At 44.0% G+C, this 21,173-nt stretch overlaps 2 protein-coding genes across 2 annotated transcripts in view; one reads left to right on the top strand and one right to left on the bottom strand.

The window, feature by feature from the left end:
* The window catches only part of LOC142892105 (FRAS1-related extracellular matrix protein 2-like), a gene marked incomplete at its 3' end in the record, with an annotated part of 84,238 nt that overhangs the window by 14,218 nt on the left and 48,847 nt on the right, over nt 1–21,173 (top strand). The gene's annotated exons all lie outside the window — the stretch shown is intronic.
* trpc4a (transient receptor potential cation channel, subfamily C, member 4a) overlaps nt 1,624–21,173 on the bottom strand; it is a 23,719-nt gene continuing 4,169 nt past the window's right edge. The window contains exons 3-15 of the mRNA XM_076031682.1: nt 20,866–21,084; nt 16,954–17,094; nt 16,079–16,255; nt 15,524–15,724; nt 6,051–6,387; nt 5,744–5,883; nt 5,449–5,649; nt 5,240–5,355; nt 4,822–5,017; nt 4,514–4,708; nt 4,054–4,095; nt 3,602–3,691; nt 1,624–3,229 (exon numbers count right to left, since the gene is read on the bottom strand). Coding sequence (XP_075887797.1) covers nt 2,540–3,229; nt 3,602–3,691; nt 4,054–4,095; nt 4,514–4,708; nt 4,822–5,017; nt 5,240–5,355; nt 5,449–5,649; nt 5,744–5,883; nt 6,051–6,387; nt 15,524–15,724; nt 16,079–16,255; nt 16,954–17,094; nt 20,866–21,084 — 2,745 coding nt within the window. The 3' untranslated portion in view covers nt 1,624–2,539. The remainder of the gene's footprint in view (nt 3,230–3,601; nt 3,692–4,053; nt 4,096–4,513; nt 4,709–4,821; nt 5,018–5,239; nt 5,356–5,448; nt 5,650–5,743; nt 5,884–6,050; nt 6,388–15,523; nt 15,725–16,078; nt 16,256–16,953; nt 17,095–20,865; nt 21,085–21,173) is intronic.

Raw genomic sequence — 21,173 nt, 5'->3', positions numbered from 1 at the left:
AATCAGCTCCACTTTTTCCTTCTCCCAGCAGCTGCGAAAGCACCGAGTCCAGACCTGATCAGGCTTCAGAGGGAAGAATCCATCATGCAACGGTATGGTGGAGGTCAGAGGCTTGCGGACAGGTTAGAGACGGAGACTGAGACATTACCGCTCTTTGGCCCTGCTGGCGGCTGAGAAGAGTATTTTGCCACAGATGTTGTCAAACGGGCAGGAGCATAGCAAAAATAAAAAGTTTTCCTGCCCGATTTAAAAACAAAAAGCTCTGTGTGATCAGCATATCAGCCACAGCACAAAGTCAAAGCAGATTCGTAAACTAACCCCACAGCACACTTAGGGTCGCACATACTGATAACTCATTTGAATTCTTTAGCTCCTGTGGAGGGCTGAGCCCCCCCACCACCACCACACACACGCACACAGACTGGAGACGGCTTCCTGTTTATGATGCTATCTCAGCACTTGAGGGAAAGACGGAAAGACACTTTTAGCCCAGTCTGCGTTACAGAAAAGTTCTAACAGTAACAACAACAGGCCGTGATCTCCTGAAAGTTCCTCGCTTGACGCAGAGGATGAGACCGTCTTTCTTTTGTGACATCTCCCCCTAGTGTGGAATACACGCCATTACAGCCGAGGAGGCGCTCTGGTGACGATGGTGTGCAATACGCGGGATAATAACGCATCTTTAGAATAGACAAAAAAAAAAAAAACATTTTCCGCCTCTCAAGTGGAATTAGGTTGAGTCGTTGGTTCCAAGTTGTCATCATCTGCAGCCAAAGTGCAAACACTATAGAATGTATGCGCATTTTAATATTTCATGACGAATAAAAACTTCAAAAACAGCTGTCTGACTGCGTGACAGTGATGCTACTGCGTGAGCCTGCAGGCACCGAGGCTGCAGAGGAGCCCGTCCTGCCACCCTGAGCGCGTCTCATCCGTCTCTCTGTATACGCGACAGCCTTGATTTAGTGCAGACGGAGGATCTATCGGAAACCCGCAAGCGATTTTTCTTTTTCTTTTTTTTTTTGTGCACGTCCTTTTGATCACGCGTGAAGCTTCGCTTCATCACAGCTATGCATATTTCACACAGACCCTTTTTGTGTGGCTGATCAAATCTTTGCTGAATGAAAACACACGTGCCCCCGAGCTGCCGGAATGAGACAGCGGCATCAAAAACGTATCTGTGAAGACACAAGTCACAGTTTTGCAGGTCATTTATCCATTTTGTAGGAAAAAAGTTGAGTTTCGAATGCGTTGACGATGTAATAAAAATGTCCTCCTCTTCCCCTTTCATGATTTAGGAAAATCATTTAGGAATTCAAGCACAGTCGCTCCTCTTACAAACAACTACTAAACTAAACATGTTCCCAACTTGTCAAAGATGGATTTAACTTCTTAACCTATACTGCAACTAGCAACGTCATTGATTGTTGTGGTGCATAAATCATACATACGCTTTATGTTTCCTTTTACATGTCACTCTTAAAGTCCCCAAAGAGAAATTAGAGCTGTTCCAAAAATGAATAGGTAGCTGTAAAGTAAACTGGGCTTTTCTGAAATGAATTCAAGTACAATTTACGCCAAATAATCGATTTATTATATACCTTTGTTTTCTATTTTGGTCATAATTCATACAAACTAACTTTAAATCTACAGCTACAAGTTAAAAACTGAAAATCTGTCCAAAATATCACTTTTGTAAGTCAAAGCGAACATGAATAATATGTTGCACTGGTCGATATGCTTGCTTATATACTGAATAACTATGCTTTGAGGGTATTTCACATTCCATCCAAAACAGTCAGTGGTAACGTGTAACTTCCTGCAAGAGAAAAGACAATCCCAGGTTGTTGGCTATTTTTGCATAGAAAAAAACAGACGCTGTTGTACAATTAGTGACGCACGCGGCGGAATAAAGTGCAAAAACGGACAGAGTAAGGCAGAAAGCCGGGTCTAAAACAGAAGATACTATTGCTATAGACTGTGGTAAGGATTCAGAAAGTTTGAAGATAAAAATGTGTAAAGTAAAAGAGGTAGAGAATATTTTGAGTTGGATGATGATGACGCAACAATGAAGTGATTAATCAAATCAAAAGGGCGACGCATCTCAGTTTGACCAAAGGGTGAAGAGGATTGAAAAGAGAGAATGGTTAGAATTACCTTTATCTTAGAATCTAAATCTCTGCATCGGAGCTCAGTTTGCCGCCACCGCCACCCACATTTAATGGTCCCACATCATTAGGAGGCTAACGGTGTTGTCAAAAACCCGGGAGTGGTGTTTCTGCCCCCCTATGACATCACAAAGGGTGGATTTTTCAATCCTTTACGAAACACGGGTACAACACTGGCAAAGTGTTTTTTACACAATGTGGGACTTTTAACGCACGTCAACCGATGGCCTCCCTGAGTCTCCACAGATCATATCTGATCATCTGTTCAGTCGTAACCGGGAAAGTCGGTCCACATGAATCCAACATCCTCAGCAGAATCTCCCGTTGATTGTCAGTCTCTGTCTTCAGGCTGCTATCGCTTTGCCCTGTGCTTATATTTCGGTGTCTTTTGTTTCCTCTGACAGAATTCCACCAGCTACCGAGTCACTGCTGGTGAAACTCTCTGTGCTCTTTCCTTCTCTTTCCTCCTTCCTGCTGTCATCAAAGCTGCCAACAGTGTTCAAGAGCTCATTATTTTCGTGCCGGGCCTCATTAAACGTGGAATTTTCCTCTGTTTGTTTCTCCAAAAGTCCCTCACTGTCCTCCTCCTTCTCCGCCCTGTGATCTCTGCGTGGCCCATCTTCCCCGGAAACACTGGGCTGTTCCTCTCTCACCGAGCTCCTCTGTCTAGGAACCTCTCCTGCCCCTGTCCCGGTTCCGCCTCCTTCCTGCTGATGTTTCTGGAACGAGCCAAAGTCGGTGATGTCGGTTGGAAAGTCCAACTTTTCCTCCGAGCCCTCAGCAGGGACTAGGGACAGGACTCCGTTAGGTAGCCCGTTGGAGGCTTCAGGTGGCCTGGGTGAAGCTGTGGAGCCGCCCTGCTTGAGGATGGACGTGATGATCTTGAATCGGTTGAGTTTGCTCTTGGCCTGGCCGCAGTGGGAGCTGGTGGGACCTTCCAGCGATGAGCCGGAGAAGGGAAGACTGGAGTCCACCGAGGTGGCCCCCTGAAGAGCCGGCTTGCCTGTCTTCATCATGCCCATCACCTCGTAACGAAAGCTGGAGATGTCCTGTTTCAACTCCTGGAGCGAGACAATGAGAGTGAAGCATGATGAGAAGGTGGATTTGACTTAATTAAAGCCATGTAGTCTGCAACCACAGAGCGCTGATCGATGTAAAGTCAATACTAAGTGAATAAAATGCAATGGTAAAATAAAGTGATGATGCGTTTTCTTGTAATTCCTTCAGACACCTTGTGTATGTTTGTCTGTCTATTTTTCAATGGTGATTTTCTTCACTTTAACATAATATTAAAACAGCATAAATAGTTGTTTATGTTCATATTAGTAGCTCTTGTTTCATTAGCATATTTTGGCTTCTGTTACATAGATTCTTTTTTAACTAAGCAGCTGAACTGAGTTCCTCGATAGCTAAAAAAAAAAAAACCCTCTCACCTTAAAATTCTCTTCAGTCAGGCCTTCCTCTGTCTTGGCGTCTCTGATCATTGCAGCCACATAACGTTTGACCAAGTTTCTTAGAACCTCCTACATGGGATATTAAAAAAAAGAGAAAAACAGCACTTTGAGCATGATGGACTCTTTTCATATACAGAAGGTGTGTTCCAATCAGCATACCTTTGTACTAAATACAACAATACACAACAAAATTTGCCATTTGAACCTGTATTTTCTTTGCAAAATACCACATTTTCCACCTCCAAAAAGGGGCAAATTGACAATCCTCTAAAGCTCAGACGAGAGTGAAGAGCATCCCACTGAGCGTAATTGTTCTGCCTATTACCAGTGACAGTGGTAAAGTCTGCTATTGACGGACTGGAAAGGTGAAAGACAAAGAAGCCAAATGGATTGCGGCAATTTCAGCCCACTTCAAATGACCCCACATTTACCTGATACTGATGGTTTATCCTCAGGTTTTCTGCCGCCCGCCTCTGCAAGGAAAAAAGACAGAAGAAAGGGAGAGAGAGAGCGAGAGCGAGAGATGGAGAGAGAGAGAGCGAGAGAGAGAAATAAATGACACACGCTGATGGGAAGCAGCAGCTTCTGACATGTTAATCGCACAATTCCTCCAATTCGTTTTCTTTTGCGAGAGTTAACAAAAAGGTCCAGGCCCGCTTCTCTCACACGACTGACTGCACAAATAATAACAATTAAGTTTTTTGAAAAAAGGCAATTTTTCCTTCTTAGGCTGTCAGACAGCTGATGTTTTAGGCCGGTTGATTCGTGCAGCAGCCAATCCAGCGCTGCCACGTTTGTTAATAGTCAGTTTTGGACACTTTTGTAATAAAAAGGTGTCTAATACCAATTTTAAAGAAAACATTGCTCCTGTGCTCCTGACTCCAAACTCACTCCAAGAGTGCCGATAGTTTCAGGCCGTTTGGACCTCGTCCTTTTGCACACTTGTCTCTTCAGCCACCGCATCAGGTACCAGACCAACTTGGGGCTCGGGATGATGTTGAAGGGAGGCGGCAGAGTGGCCCCTTCCTCAAAGTAACTCATCCACAGCTTCGTCCTGGCAAACTTCCATTCAATGTCTGCATGATCCTGCAACCAAGATCACCCCAGATCGGACACATTGCAAACACCGACTCTTATTTACTCCATGAATCATGTATGCTCTTTTTATTCAGTCTGCAACGTTTTGCATGGGCGCTCACCGCAATGTGCTGGTAGGAGTTGTTCATCATGGCTATGAGCATGTTGAGGAGCACCACCAGCGAGATGATGTTGTAGGTACCGAACATCGTGGCACCAACGAACTCTGTGAACTGATGGTCCGGATCCACATTGGTCACGTAGAGGTTGATCAGACCGAAGATTGACCAGAAGAGAGACTGCAGGGTCTCAAACAACCTGCAGCAGAGGTGTTTAATGCATGGCTGCACTTGGTTGGCTGGATGTCAATTGAAGGAATTACCCTGTAAATAAAAATCTCCCAAGCATCTGAAGAGTCTTTACACATTTTGCAAGTATAGTAACAACAACAAACATGCTTGTTCTTGTGGTTTGCCACTTGAATTCACAACGTCACACGTCTGCGCAACACATGGGGGGGTAGGATGAGTGTGAACTCACGTTGAAAAGGCGTTGTTCTGCTCCACGCAGCGGATGCCTTTGCACTTTCCTTTCTCCGCCTTGGTCTCATAGTAAAAGTACAGCTGGTTGAGGCCGTTGGCAAACGCCAGTAAGACCTGTGGAGAAGAAGAGAAGGGTGCGAGCAAGTAAACACATACTTCTTACATTCAGTCCACGTGTTCTCTTTATTCTGCCGTTCCCATGTTTACCAGGCAGTAGATGAAGAGGAACTTGAGGATGTCCAGGAGCATCCTCCCCAAGGAGATCTGCAGAGGTCCCAGGTGAGAGTTGGCTGTGAAAAGCGAGATGAGTCGCAGTGAGCTGAAAATGTTGGCGATGGCGAACACCGCCTCAGCGACCAGCGTCGGGTGCCACATCTCCCACTGGTTCCTGGGTTTGCTGCCGCTGTACTGAACAGGGCAAGACATGGTGTACATTTTTAAAAAAAATGGTGAGTATAACAGTGAACACTTGTGTCACTCTGACAGAAAGTCAACAATGCACCTTGATGTAGGCCACGATCTTGAGCGAAATGGTGGCCAAGTAGAGAGAATTCATGACAAAGTCCATCAGGTTCCACCAGTCGTGGACGTAATCCTGGAAACCTCCATCCCACATTTGTTTGATCTCGGCCCAGATGAATCCTGGACAGGGAGAGCGGCAGCAACAACACAACAGTGAACACAGCAAAAGGCTGTCTGGTGTGAATGATGGCACAATGACGGCAGAAAACATCAACGAGGGAATTGAGCCACTGATTGACAAAGCCCCAACTTGATTATATATAAGTGTGTGTGTGTTGTTTTCTCACCCAGGACCCAAGGCAGGATCATCCACTCCACAGCAGTGGGTGCAGGTCCCTGCCGGTCCTGTTCTGTGGTGACAATGTGCTGGGATGCCAGGAGCAGCAGGAAGAGGAAAGTCAGGTAGGAGGCCGTGTGGCAGATGAACTTGATGAAAGGCTTGCGGATGAAGAGGCCGTAGCGACTCTTGGGCGCCATGAGGTAGCAGAGAGCGAACAGAGGGTAGAGCAGACCGATGAAGACGCAGGTGAAGAACTTTCCTGCCCAGTGGCGTCGCCTCCAGCCGGGGAACTCGTCGTACCAGCGGGACGCTAGAAGTTGCTGGCAGTTGGGCTGCGCAACAAACTTGGAGAGGAGGGAAGAAAAAGTTTGGAGTTATTCTTAACATCTGGTAGACACACCGGGATGAGTCAAACAAACCTCATAAATCAATGGAGTAAAAGCAGAATGTTAGCCTGCTGGGAGGCAGCATCAGCCTGAGGCTGCCTTCAAACTGGGAATGAAGCTGCAGTGACCATATGCCAGCATTGTTCCCTGCGGCAAGTTCCAATTTAGAACAAACACATTCAGAAAAAACAACAAAAAAAACCCAACATTTTTTAGAGGTATTAACAACACATCTCTGCAAAACTACATTACTTATATTGAAAATTAATCACTCACAACAACATACTGAAAGAATGAAGAAAATAATATGAACTAGTTCATTTTTGGAACCATGAACTCAAAATTTTTGATTATCAACAATCAACAGTATTAGTTGATTAATTAATTTTTTTTAACTGAACTTTGAACTAATAATGCAGAGAGTAAACTTTCCCAACACTGCCAATCGAGATGATCGATCAAAAAAAAGAGTACAATTTTGGTAATCATCACTTTGGTGGTATCCATTTATTTATTAACTGAATCGGCCACACACACACACACACACACACACACACTCACGTAGAGGCTGAACCCTTTAGCACAAAAAAGTGCTAAAGTGATTGTGCAAACCCAAACGCACCACAGTGGCACAACTCAAGGTGAAACATCATAACCAGCCACAGCGTTGAAGTCAATGTGCAGTCCAGCAGTTTCCCCCCAACTCGGCAGCCTTGTTACCATGGGAACCGCAGGGCCCCACTGTGTTGGGGTCTGAGTATAATGACTTACAGAAGAGGTGCAAGAGGTTTTTTATTTCTTTTTGAGATGAGGGACATGAAAAGAATACAGTGATTTCCTCAAAATGAGGCACAGAGGTTGGGGACTTAAGAGAGGGCTCTCTGATAGGACGGCAGGTTCATCGGTAAGACAGTATGAACATCATGTTCATACTGAACATTGCACAATAATAGAGGAAGCCTTTACATTTTCCCGTCAACACTGAATGACATTAAAACTGAGCCGCATGCTCCATTTTCTAATAAATTCCGCCTCTAGGAGAGGAGGGCGGCTCTATTTAAGGGAAACTTTGATCTTTTCTCTTACAACTCTCATGGGAGCACCGTCTTAAGACGCGAGCAATACAATTCTTCAATTTTTACCGCTTCTCACTTACGGTTGCTGTTCAGGCTGAATGTCTCCCTGCCGGGCAGATTACTCTGCCATTGGTGCCTCTGCGGTGTGCCGAACTAAGATATACCGTCCACGGAAAATCTTAACAGCAGCGAACATAGAGGGCAGCCTGGTGGTTACTTAATGGAGGCTAATAAGGTGAGAAACCTTATTGAAAAGTCTGTCATCATTTTTAATAGAAAAGGTATCGTGAAAGAGCTCCTTCTTAGCACATAACACAATGTCATTGATTTTTGACAGGACAGCTAACACCATGCTGAACTCTTCTGAACCTGGTTTATCCTTTTTTAATTAAATATATTGAACTTGTGTCCCTGAAGATGAGTCTCTATTTATTTATTTTTTGCTCCTCCTTCATTTTTTTCAAATGCAAATACTGCAAATACACTTAACTTGCAGAAGTGTATGGCTTTGGTTGGTTGTTTGATTAGATGAAAATTCATTTACTTAACATTAGCAGATTTTATTGACTGCATTTATAGTATTTGGCATCTAAAGGACTGAAATTTAATTTCTACTGTGCTCATATTAGCACAATATCAAAAAAAAAGAATATATATATATATATATATATATATATATATATGTATATATATATATATATATATATATATATATATATATATATATATACATATTACCACAAACATATATATATATGTATATATATATATATATATATATATATATATATATATATATATATATATATATATATATATATATATATATACATATATATATATGTATACACATATATATATGTATATATTTCCACAAGCCAGATAGAATTCATGTGCTTACGAGCTGAACAGAGTTGCAAAAATTTATGGCAGCAAAGTTATCAATAAATATTGTACTGATGGCCTTCGATGTGTTTGGCCGTGACCCTGGCTGTCACGGTTTTCTCAAAGAAGACACATGATTAATTCACCCATCCATCTCTTTTCTCCAAACCTTCCACCAATGCCGTCAGCGGCCGCTGCCGTTTGGTGGAAAAATGGGTCACGCAGCCTTTTCTTCGACACCGTGCGGAGGCCTTGGGTGTCGTGAATGACGAAAGGTGGAAAGGTGGTTGGGAGTGTGTGTGTGTGTGTGGGGGGGGGGGGGGGGGGGCTTCCTGCTTGTGCAAGCATGTTGTCCCAGCTGCATTCCAGCAGCCTGACATCTGATACGTCCCTTTTGACTCAGAGCAGCAATAGCACTTCCCAAAGATGGTGGACTTAACCATAAATGTCATCCCGTGGGGGAGGCATGCAGATGTCAGCTAAGTAATCCGGGCCAAGCAGTCTGCTGAGGGCTTCTATGTTTCCTCTCCCTGCAATAAATACATGTTTTGACTGACATCCACGCCAGAGCCAGGTTTTCCCTTTAATAGGATGTCCAAGGATGCAGTGTAAATGATGACTACGAGTATCTCAGAGAAGATCTGGCAACGGACGTGCAAGCTCCCTGACAGATGTCTGCTTCCCACTGCCACAGGAGAGAGAGAGAGTGAGAGAAAGAGAGAGAGAGAAGTAGTATTATCACACAAATTGATTTATAGGATAATCTCTGCTAATTGCTGATTGTTAAAGCAGTGTAGAGCCGCTGCCACAGAACCAGACTCGGACCTCCTTTATTGGAGAAATAACTCACAATAACGCAGAGGCAAGTGTTGAATGTGCAAGTGCTCAGCAAAAGAATGCAGGTGATGCTGAAACTGAAAATGTGGTTGGTTGTTTTATGTTTTTGTACTTCTGACAAACATAAATGAAACCTGTCAATGCCAGAGACCGATAGAGATTGTTCTCTTATTTCCTGCAGGTGGAGCACATTTGGCAAACGTTATTTTCCCCATGATGTGCAATCTGTTGAACAGCCAGCAGAGAATAAATAACAGCAGCCTGATGATGCATGGAAAGCATATGTGCAATATTTACGTTTATAAGATAAAGATCAAGTTAAGCTGATAGTAAGTGTTATGTTCTCCATATGGCGAACCGAGGGAATTAGGAGTAACAAAGAATGAACCGGGAGAAGAGGAGTACACAGGACAAAAGCAGTGTAAGAACTAGCTCTCTTTCATAAAATAAAAAAAGGAAACACAATTATAAAACATAATATTTAAACAACACAGGGCCCAGGTAATCCAAAATACACAGTCTCTCTGCAAACTGTCTTTGACTCGGTTCCACCTGAACCTACTTATCACACAGACTAAATCCAAACCCGACTTTCAACCCTCGCCGTCTTTCTCTCTCTCCCCTTTCTACACTTCCATATATGGTAACATGGCACAGGTGGAGGAGGGCCCTGGTAAGGGGGAGGAGAGACAGGTACCACACACAGACCCACTGCACTGGGGTCGTAACAGCAACACTAACTAATGAGCCCCCTGATTTCTTTCTGGTGCGATACACCTGTAACCAGACGGCGACAGCCTGTGTTCCACCAGAAACAAGAGTGTGATTTAGGTCAGTGAGGATGGATTTGGCCTCCCTGCCCGCTGCGCCTCTGTAAGAATAAGAGCTCTTTGAGATTTAGCCTCGCAATTTCACCAGACTTTCTTACAAAGCTGCTCAATTTGAGCTTATTTTTTAAAGTGAGGCGGCTGAACCGGCAGATAAAGGAAGAGGTCAAAGTCGACTACAGATTAAATGGAAGGCATATATATATATATATATTTCTTTTTCTTTATAAGGGTAATGTGATTTCCTTCAAGCTCCGTTCTCTGCAGTGTCTTTCCTCTTTCTTATGTGCTTCTTGGTTTGCAGTGGTGATGGTGTGTGGTCCTCTGCATAGTTCAGGCCACCTCACCTCCACCCTCACCTGTCTGCAATCAGCTCATCAGCTCAATCCTGCTGACGAACCTCCATCACCACCTGCAGCGAAACGCCACTGACTTCAATCCACCCTGGTGCAACTCAGCCACGTGAATAACTGATCTCCTGTCCAATGGTTTCGCTACACATTTAAAAATGATGCTCAGCACCCGCTCGACCCTCAGTCAAGATGCAACAGTCAGGTTGAGGCAAAACGTCGAACTAAAATCAATGCCTCCGAGTTGTTCTGGCGGGGACTCGTCCACCTCGCAGCAGGAAAACATGAACCCATTCAACTGACACGCAGTGATGAAGGCGCACCTGTCTGGCACCTTTAATGCATCTGAGCTGACTGTCTGACACGTCTGAAAACAGGCAGCGGATGGGCTTTTTTTGTCCTCAGCAAAAGACAGCAAAGTCAAAAGCGGTATCGCAAAGATGATGCATAAGTAATGAAAATAAAATTAGCAGCAATGACCAGTACCAGTGTGCAGGATAGCACAAATCGAAGGGAAAAGGTAAGCAGATCAAAACATAGGGAATTCTAGAAGCTCAGAACAATTTGTGTTGCAGTTTGAAGGATTAACTAAACGGAACAGAAAAAAAAAATCAATGGCGAGCACTGGGACGTTGCAATTTCTTCTAACAAAGAGGAAATAGACTGAAATATAAAGGCAGATGACAACTGCGGATGAGTGAGAGACGTGTTTTCTATTTTCTGTCACCCAGCTCCTTCAGACATATTCTTATCAGTGCATTGAAAAAACAAACCAAAATGCGCAGAAAAAATAAACTCTTGAAGGAGTGAACGGCAGTTTTAACGAGACGTCACATACAACGCCACAGCATCCAACTTCCACTATTTTAATGCACACGAGTAGTTTGTTGAAGCTCAGATTGTGAAAATTTAATGAACTCATTTATGATTTTTTTTTTTTAAAGTCTATAAGACAAATGGGTGTAATTTGCTGGTAACACCCTGAGGGAGGCGGCGAGGATAATCACCACTTTTAATGCGCGAGTTTCAGAGTGTATTTATCTGATTTGGCCTCCCGCTGCATCAAAGCCGCCGCTTCCTCTGTTTGCTCTGCTACTTAGTTGGCTGTCCTGTGGAGATTCTCTTCAGACCGTTCAGAATTGCCTTTCCAAACCCGGTGCGAGCGCAGCAGCAGCACAGCCGAAATACACACACCACAGGGAGGTGATCACCAACACACACACTCCGCACAGAGGAGGGTTAAAGAGGGGAACTGGCCTTTTGTTTTTTAACACAACCCTCTCTCTCTCACACACACACACACACACACTGACAGAGACACGCACACACTCATACACGCGGAGGCTGAATGTCTGTCCAATTATGAGAGTTCCAGTGTCTGCCTGAGGGACATGAGTGGCGATCAAACCGCAGACAAAATGGCTGCGGTAGTTTGGCTCAATGCCAAGAAAAAACAAAACAAAACAAAAATAAATTTAATGAAATAAAATAAAACAAAGAAAAAACAGTTTGCCTCTGCTTTCCAGCTGAGAATCAATTTAACCGCACATGTTGCAGGGAGTGAAATACTGTCTGGTTCCAGGATCATGAGGACCGGCAATCACTGTCATTACCCCTGTGTGTATTTGTGTGTGTTTGTGCTGGTGTCACCTTCAGCCTGCACAGAAACCGCTGACACGATATCCTTTCGATTTCATGCATCTGTTATTGTCAGTTACCTGGTTCTTGGTTTATCAAGGCAGCAGGTTTTTAAAAAAAGCAGCAATAAAGAGCAGCCAAACAAGAAGAAAACAAAGTCTAAAATCCTGTTTATCCATCTTGCCAGCCACAAGTCTGTTATCTACTGATTCAATTTAAAGTTCCGCTAATACTTGTGGGATTGCAGTTGAGTTATTGCACACTTGATAACGCACTGGAACATTGCACATTAGCGATGACCCCTGCGGGGACGTAAGGCTGCAGGGATGAGGCTCAGCAGAATTCCTCCTTCACACTTGACGACTGCATCATCCTGCCACTGATGCAGCAGCTCAGAGCCGACAGAGTCGACCAGAACTCGAGGCCAATTTTAAATTAAATGGGGGTAAAAGAGCAAGTAGGGGAGGATGTTTGTTGCTGTTCTTCTAGACTGACTTATGCGAGAGTTTACCGAGGCGGCGGCAACAGGGTGATGACACACATGTAGAGTCAAGGAGCCTCAAGCTGTTACCGCCCCTGCCTCAACTGGCAGTAAAATATCAGACTGGTTGTGATTTGAATACGATTGCCAGAAGGTTTTTACAATCGTCTCCCAGATTGTTTCTCTACCCTTTTCAAACGTTTCCTGCACAGAGGCCTTTTCCCAGATGAACAATGAGAAAAATAAATCCAACAGATCTGGGAAATTTCTTCATCACGCATTTCTGTATGCTTAACTAGATTGTTTCTTGAAAAACCCGGATGAGATGCCATCCTCCATCAAGCGCAGGTGAGAGTCGAGTCAGTGACAGGACTCGGAAGAGACCAGTCACTCTGCGACATGTTGTTGGTGGCAGGAGGCTCACGGCTCAGCGCCACCAACAGGCTGAGGCTACTGCCGCGTCCGTCTGGGTCCTTCTACCCAAAGCTCCCTTTGTGATTCCACAAACTGCATCTGCCAGATTTTTTTAGTCTTGACAGCTGCATGGATGACAGTGGAAAACAGCTGCCACATAAATTGGGACACCTCCAACAGTGCATCTGCTCTAACAGCCGCACACAGCTCGCAGCGAAAGACAGCCAAATGAATCATCCCGGGAGCTCCTGGGTGTAACGCGACGGCCTCCACAACACTTTTCTCCCACCTTCAGATTCAGCGGAACAATTCTGATGTGTAATATCTGCTAAACCACTGCCTTGATTTTCCCTCAATTTCTTTGGAGTGTTTTCTTAGCTTATTGTGAAAATCTCGCAAAAATCTTTTCCGAGATCTGACAAAATCTGTTGCGAGATCTTGCAAAACCGACCACGTCATCCGTGGTCAGACCGGAAACCTACAGCAACGGAGTGGCCTCGAGAGGAAGAGAGAAAATTCTACTCTTATTTCCTGGAGTCAAGTCTTCAACATTCACAAAGGGAGTGATGGAGGTTTGGACGATTTGGAACGTTTCCTACATTTAGGTGAGGTCCCAAATGAGGACATTATGCAGATCCTCTGAACATTCCCCTCTTTCATGTTTTCCATTTTCTTTGTCCAATAATGGACGATACAATCAAAACACAATAGTATAGTGACAGTGGCGGTATGACAGTAGCCATCAAGAAAGGCAACAAAGCAGATATGTTCCAATCAAAAGTGCCAGACGAAAACACAACATCCTGAACCTGATGCAAATGTGTCATCACCACGTCGGTCTTGCCAGGCACCTTAAGAGGAGACATTCATTGGTGGAGTGAAAAGACCTCAAGCAACAAACACCCACTAAACACCTCCTCAGGAATGTGGTATCCAAGTCAAAATGCTCAGTTTCTTTGTCATAACACAACTGATGAGGCTAAAACGGTCACATTTCACTCATATCAGACTTGCACAGCACCAGCCAGGTTCAAGAAGGGCTCAGATGCACTTGACTAACAGGATTTTCTGTGTAAGGTGCGTGTGTGTGTGTGTGTGTGTGTGTGTGCGTTTTACAATTTTGTTCATAGCCAAATTGAGGATATTTCCCTCCAGTTATAGAAACCTACAAAAAGGGCATAAACGGGAGCATTGCTGTTGTGTGTGAATGTTTGTTGTGCTCTTCAAGGAAGGAGTCATAAAACCTCGGTCATGCTGAAATTTCGATTTGCCTTCTTCCTTGCAGGACACCTGGCACTCAGATTTCATAGCTGAAATCTCTGTGTTTCTGTGTCACTCCATATAGAAAGCCTCCCACAGAAAAGCTTTTTAAATCGACTTTAGGATTCCATTAGTTTCTGTAACCCCACAGTTTGCTTTGTTGTGACAAAACCAGGTAGCAAGGAAGTAGAAGTAGAAGCCCTTAACTGCATTTCAAGAATAGATAGGCCAGTAGCAGGCTTTTTGACTGATGCGCCAAAATGGGCTCTAAAATGTGACAGAGGGGAAGGAGCAGGAGCAGATGACCCACCTCATAGGAGAGAAAATATATCATGGGATATCATGTTGTATGTTTTAATGTCAACTGAAAATGAACAAAAGCGTTATGACAAAATACTGTATGTCTTTGAAGCCCCACAGTATTTAGCTCTTTATTGAAATGACCCTTAAAATTCTGAAAAAATGGATGGAATAAAGCTATTTCATGACTTACTGACAATTAATATAATTTCCCCAAATTCAGAGGGCTGGATTAAAAATCTTAACGGGCTGCATATGGCCCCCTTTGCCCATGCCTGATCTAAGCGATTGATGATTTTACTGTAAAATAAGATCAAAGAACTGAAATGAAGGCTTTGTTTTTGGCAAAAATAACATATTTTACTTAATCCTGATTGGCTTTTGGAGTTGGTAACTAATCGCGTTGTGCATGGCAGCTTGAGCACCAAGTCAAATGCATCATAACAACATCTATTCATATACATCTACATGTTTATATTGATATACTTCATATACTTATGTGTGGCTTTCTGTATTTCTATAATTGAATCATTTATTTATATATATCTACATCTATATTGTGAGAGCTTTGCTGTTAACCCTGCAACTCACTCTTTCTGCCTCTCTCTCTCTCTCTCTCGCTCTCTCTCTCTCTCTCTCTCTCTCTCTCTCTCTCTTTCACCCCAACTGGTCATAGGCAGATGACGGCCCTCTTGGGTCTGGATCTTGTCTAGGTTTCTTCCCACATGGGAGTTTTTCCTGGCCACTGTGGCACCTTTCCTCCTCTGGGGGCCCAGTTGTTTTTTCCTCTGATTGTACAAAACACTTTGAGACGCCTTTGGTTATGATTTAGCGCTGTACAAATAAAAGTTGAAAAAAAAAGAAGTTGAATTGCAGCTGTTGTGCTATTCCAACATGTAAATTGAGTCTAGTATCGAGTCATGCATAATGTTAAATGCCTCATAACCAAAAAAAGGAAAAGACAATTGGAAGGCAATTAAGCAATCTATAAGTCACGTATTAGCACACATTACGCATAAAGCTCACCTCTTTTTGGTGGTACTTGATCGCCAGCTTGAGTCTTGCCAGGTCGTTGTTGCCTTCCTCATCCAGCAGGTTGAAGTCATCTCTGTAGTTGAGGATCATCTCAAGTTCTCTGGAGCTGCGCGTCTGGTCAAGGAGGTCCTTGGCAAACTGTTTGCACTGCTGGGACAACTCCTCATACTCCGACTTGAACTCATTCTCAACCTTCAGAAACATGCAGACACGACGGTTTGAAAAAACAGAGCCCCTGGGAACACACCTCAGGGTATGGTAACGTTTAGGACGTAGGAATTCCACATTAACACGCGGCCTCAGGGTATTTTGACCAAACACCACATGCATTGTACTGTAACTACAGGTGCAATGCTTACTTTTGGGCCTGATGTGTGGAAATTACAAGGATTCAAGCAATTTCTAACTAGAATACAGGACAGTGTGGTTTAGGAAATTTTGTATATACTCTTTACTAGTGAAAATGACAAATTTTGACACGTTTCAATGTGAACTCCACCCGCAGCCTCAGTTGCTGCTCCGTCGGCTCTATCTCTTTATCTTCACCTTGCTGAGCTCCTGCAGCTCCCAGCTGAGCCGGAACGCCGTGAGGAAGGGGTCCTCGCTGGAGAGCGCAATCAGAGAGGGGCTCGACAGCGCTTTGTAGATGTTTAGGCGTGAGCGTGAGTGACGCAGACTGTCCACGTCTGAGCTCGACACGCACTCCACACAGTTGCACCGCACCTGCAACATCAAAAAAGCGCGTTTGAATGAGGCTAACCGGGGTTTAAAAATAGGCTGCTGCAGTGCAAGCGCTGCCTCCATTATGTAAACTATCTGCTGCTCATGCCTTTAAAACGAAGCACTGCTTACATGTCAGAAATCGAACCATTTCAATGGATTATCCAATACATTTTTTGTAACATGCAAATCTGTAACACTCATGCATATAAAGGTTTAGTGCCACAGCTGCCCTGAACTAACAGCATTGGTAACTGTGAAAATAAATGTTTACGTTTCTGTGATGGTTAATATACACTTAATGTATGTAAGCTCTTTAAAATAAAAATGTTAATGCTAAAATCAAATTATTATCTTTATCTATGTATTATTCACTCACTTTTGAATTTCTCTTTTTACAAAAACAACTGAAAAAGCAGGAAATGATCATGATTAAGATTAAGATCATATTAAGAGCTGCCTGGCACTCAGTTAGTTGAAAGGGCTTTATAGGTTTTTCTCAGTTTTCTTTGCCAAATAATTTACTTTTTTGTAATAAACAGGTGAAAGGCGAAATAATAAATCAAATATTTTGTTGGTCACTGCAGTGCTCCCTCTGCTTAACTGTTGAAGCAGGTCTAGAGATCCAGGGGCGCGATGCTGTTTGTCATGTCAAAACATAAAGACAGTTTCAATACACAAACGCAGACAAGTTCACCCACCTCGTGGGGCTGCGGCATGGACACGCCTTTCTGCACCAGGAGCTTGATAATTTCATAGTTGTTGGTGTGCGCGGCAAGGATGATGGGCGTGATGTCAGGAGTGAAGTCGGAGAACTGCTTGTCGAGTAAGATAGGGGGCACCTTTGAGGGATGGAGGGCAAGAATCAAAGCGTTAATCACACATTTACTGGGTAAAGCTCTCAGAGCGGTGCCTTCTTTTTTCAGTTCTAAAGCCTCTGCCTCTTTTTTCGTGTGTCAGGTTTTCACTGATAGGAGCCGGATCGCACACAGAGCCAGGGAGATTTAATTTTCACCCATGAATGCAGTTGAAAAGGTCCTCACAGCGAGACTCGCGATGCCGAAATACACCGTTCGGGGCCTTTTTCTCCAGGCTGCAGCAAAAACTGTTCAGAAAGCGGCAGGCTGAAATGTCACCTTTGGTTAAAGATGAAGGTACGACGCCAATGCTGAGGTTTCAGGCTGCGGTGCAACAAAAAGGGGGGCGTTATGTTCATGAGAAACTCAAGCTTCTTATCCGTCTTATCAGCCTCTGCAGCAAACCCGCTGTTACTGACCACATGTCATTCAGCAGCAGCACACGGCTGGAAGCAGCAGTGGGGAAAACCGGTCTATTTCTTACCTCTTCCTAATTAAAGGCTTATTTTCTCTTTGGGTCTTTGGGGAAGGGGGTGAGGGAAAGCGAGAGGATGTGAAGCAGGCTGTGAGACAGTGAGCGAATTGACAACCTGACACGGACAAACAAAGGATATGGGATAATGTGACTCCAGTTAGAGTGGGGGCTGTTTTCACAATCGCAAGACGAATGCAACTGCACATGTACTGGTGGGAAAATGGGATTTTGGTCAATTGTAGGCTGCAAAACGTTTTCCAACAATGTTATGAGTCTCCAGACTGTCCAGACTTCAATTCTTGTGCTTGCTCCACTTTTCGGAGAGCGCATGCTAAAACAATGCAATTCTGGAAATCAGCCCTTTGCGATTAGATACGGGAGGCATGTGAAGAATTTATTGTCCTGGCAACGTCAATGCAGAGAATATACACAATATACAAAGAGAACTGCTTTCACCTGAATGTTATTGTGTTTTCAAACTGATTTTGAGTAAAATATTTCCTGAGTTTTGGAATGTATCCACATTTTTATCTCAATTTTACCCACTGTGGCGCAGTGGTTAGCACTGCCGCCTCACAGCAAGAAGGTTGTGGGTTCGATTCCGGTAACTCTGTTCCTGTGCAGTTTTCCTTTAAAAAGTTTTTTTTGGAAATAGTGACAGTTAAACTCTGTGACCCTCAGTGGACTGGCAAATTGAGGAGTATGATCTTGGGAACAGCCATCTGTAACAAAGACATTTCCATTATTACACTTCAGTGATGACCCACTGATTTCCGGGCGCGGCACCGCTGCTGCCCTGCGCTCCCTCAGGGGATGATGGGTCAAATACGAACAAATTTCGCATCCTTTGGGATGTGACAATCACCGGGACTTTAACTTGAGTGAAAAGTGGTGCTGTCAGAACGACATCATCACCTGTGTAGTGTAGTGTAGGGCAGCAGCAGCTCCAAGCAGTGGAAGCGAGCCACGTCTGATCTATTAATCTATATACTTTGTTCTCCTAGTGGGAGCAGGAGTGACGTGGAATAAACTCTGTTGAAAGTTTTGGCATGTGGCCAAACACTGTGCAGGAGGAGTGCGGGCTGCTACGTGTGAAGTTATGATAATGAAAAGTACGCGAAAAGTGGAGGAAAGAAACAAACGCAGACCACTAATCACTGCGATGCCTGTGTCTTACTCATGCTAGAAGGAAGCATGCAGCTCATGCATTTGAACTAAATCATGCTCATATTCTTCGTCTTCTTCTTCTAGTTCTTCTATTACTATGTTGCATTTTACTTGACCTAGGAGAGAATTTTAACCCCAAAGCTACAAAAGATTAACTTCCGCTGTATGCCAGTAAATGTGGTTCATCTAATTATGAATCTAGAGTTGATCTATGGGTTTTTAGTAATGGATGCTTAGAAACTGAAATTAGGCATATTGTTATTTTTTTTATCATTTATTTTTTAACTCAAATTTGCGAAAATTGAAACTTAAAGATGAAAACAGGCTCATGAAATGTAAAGGACACGTTTAAAAATCTGTGATAAAAGCAAAATTCTTTCTTTTTCTTTCTTTCTTTTTGGCAAGTTTAAACTCAGATGAAAAAGATTAATTCATCTTTAAGCTCTGAGCGTCACTGCGGTGTGTAAGCTTGCCTGACACTGCCCTGTGTGCGACGCAGGGTAATAAAGCAGCCTTTTTAAGCAGCCCTGTTTGTGCGACTTTGATTCTGCTACTCACAAACCAAAAACAATGAGCCAGAACCCTTTTTAATAGGAAAAGGCAGTGGGCGCTCGGTGCCAGATGTATATCTGCACTCTGGGAGGATAATGCATGACGTTCCTTTAAAAGACGCTTATTCCCAACGAGCTTCTATAAGCATTAAATAAAGCGCCTGCTGCTCTTGTCAGATGGCTGCAAGCACATCATGCAGACGGGCCCGAGGAGACAAATACACACAGTTCTGGCAAAGGCAATAGACAAGATAAATAACCTCATTAATAAATCTTCTGCTACGGAGAGGACACTATTCTCCACGACAACCGACCTCTCAAACGCAAACTGGATGATGCTCAGGGTGATCTACGCTGTGACGGAGGCCGTGCAGGGGAGAGGGCGTCATCTTACGGGGGCAACAAGGTGAAGAGGAACTCTGGGGAGCCGAGGATGATGTCACGGCTGAGGAGTCAGAGCTGCTGCCTGCACCTCCCTACGCGTCCACTTCACAAACCCACCCAAGCTGTCTGGCCTCACATGCGTGAGATCTCTTTTGCTGTTCCATTCATCCCTCCTGTTTTTATTTTCTCACTGTGAACAGGACAAAATCCATGGAAGCCACATGGAGCTGCCCACATCATCTGCTCATTTGTGGGTTTTTATTTTTTTTATTTTTACAGCAGCTCATCAGGAGGCTGTGAATGTACACGGGAATGGGCTGCTGTTTGCACACTGCACACATAACAGGAGCAGGTAAATGCTCCTTAGGTGGGGAGAAATCAGCACACGTGGGCAGCAATTATTTCAATTGTTTCTCTTTGCTTCTGATTACGGTAATTACATTTCTGAACAAGCGCCTCTTGAAGCCAGAAGTAAAAGGCTTTGTTTTGTTTTTTTCCGGATCCTTTTATGACTTTTAAACATTATGAGGTACAATCTTTGAGGGAAGAAATACATAAATAAAATAAATCCACACCCATTGAAGGGGACTGCTGCTTCACTAAAGCAGGGAAAAAGCCTATGAAGGCAGCTTTCTGAGATATCAGCTGTCTGTTGTCACCAACAATACATGCTCTGTTATTTTGGACGGAACAAAGAGCTTCAGGCTGCTGGATACTTATGAGCTTCCCCCTGTTTCTTAGTGGCTGACGCTGCACTTCAACACTCACTTTATTCCTCCGAGGTCGATTTATGCCAACGGCATCGACGATCAGGCCTTGGAAGTTTTTTTTTTTTTTTTTGTTTAAAACATTGATATCAATATGTAAATCACTGCTGTATTGTTTAATTGGGTTGAAATCCCATCTGGTTTTACCACTGCATGGTCTTTTCTGCAAATCCAACAGTAGCCAAACACTCCTGATAGTGCCTGGTTGTGGGAAAAACACAAAAAGAGCAAACATCAATGATGCCGTATTCTCTCAGGGAACCATCCAGCCGTGTCAGCGGCTCACTGGCTGCATGCTGACGCGCTGCCACAAGCGCCTCATGAATAAAAGGCCGACTAATTAACACAAAGCCCTTCCAGAGCCCACCCCTTCCCCCTCCTCCCCCCGCCCCCCAGACCAAACTTCCCTAACCTGCATGCCTCCACTTGGCTTCTTGTGATTTAGCAGCAGCTCCACGGCTCCCACCACCTCCTTGCGGATGGCGTGCAGAAGGGCGTCGCCGACGTACACGCTGAAGCCCAGCAGGAGCTCGATGATCTCCAGGTTCTCGTTCTCGATGCCGATGAGCAGAGCTGTGCGGCCGAGCGGGTCGATGCAGTTGATGTTGATCTTGAAGTAGATCTCCGCCTCCTGTCAAAACACCCGCCCAAAACAAACAAACAAACAAACAAACAAACAAACAGACAGAGAGGTTGATATCTTCGGGTCTATGCTGCTAT

Source organism: Nelusetta ayraudi, unplaced genomic scaffold (assembly GCF_046127955.1).
Source record: "Nelusetta ayraudi isolate G7.1 ecotype Tasmania unplaced genomic scaffold, CSIRO-AGI_Nayr_v1 ptg000033l, whole genome shotgun sequence".
In the NCBI taxonomy this organism is placed as follows: Eukaryota; Metazoa; Chordata; class Actinopteri; order Tetraodontiformes; family Monacanthidae; genus Nelusetta; species Nelusetta ayraudi.
Note: the sequence above shows the minus strand (reverse complement) of the source record. Positions and strands in the feature narration are given on the sequence as shown.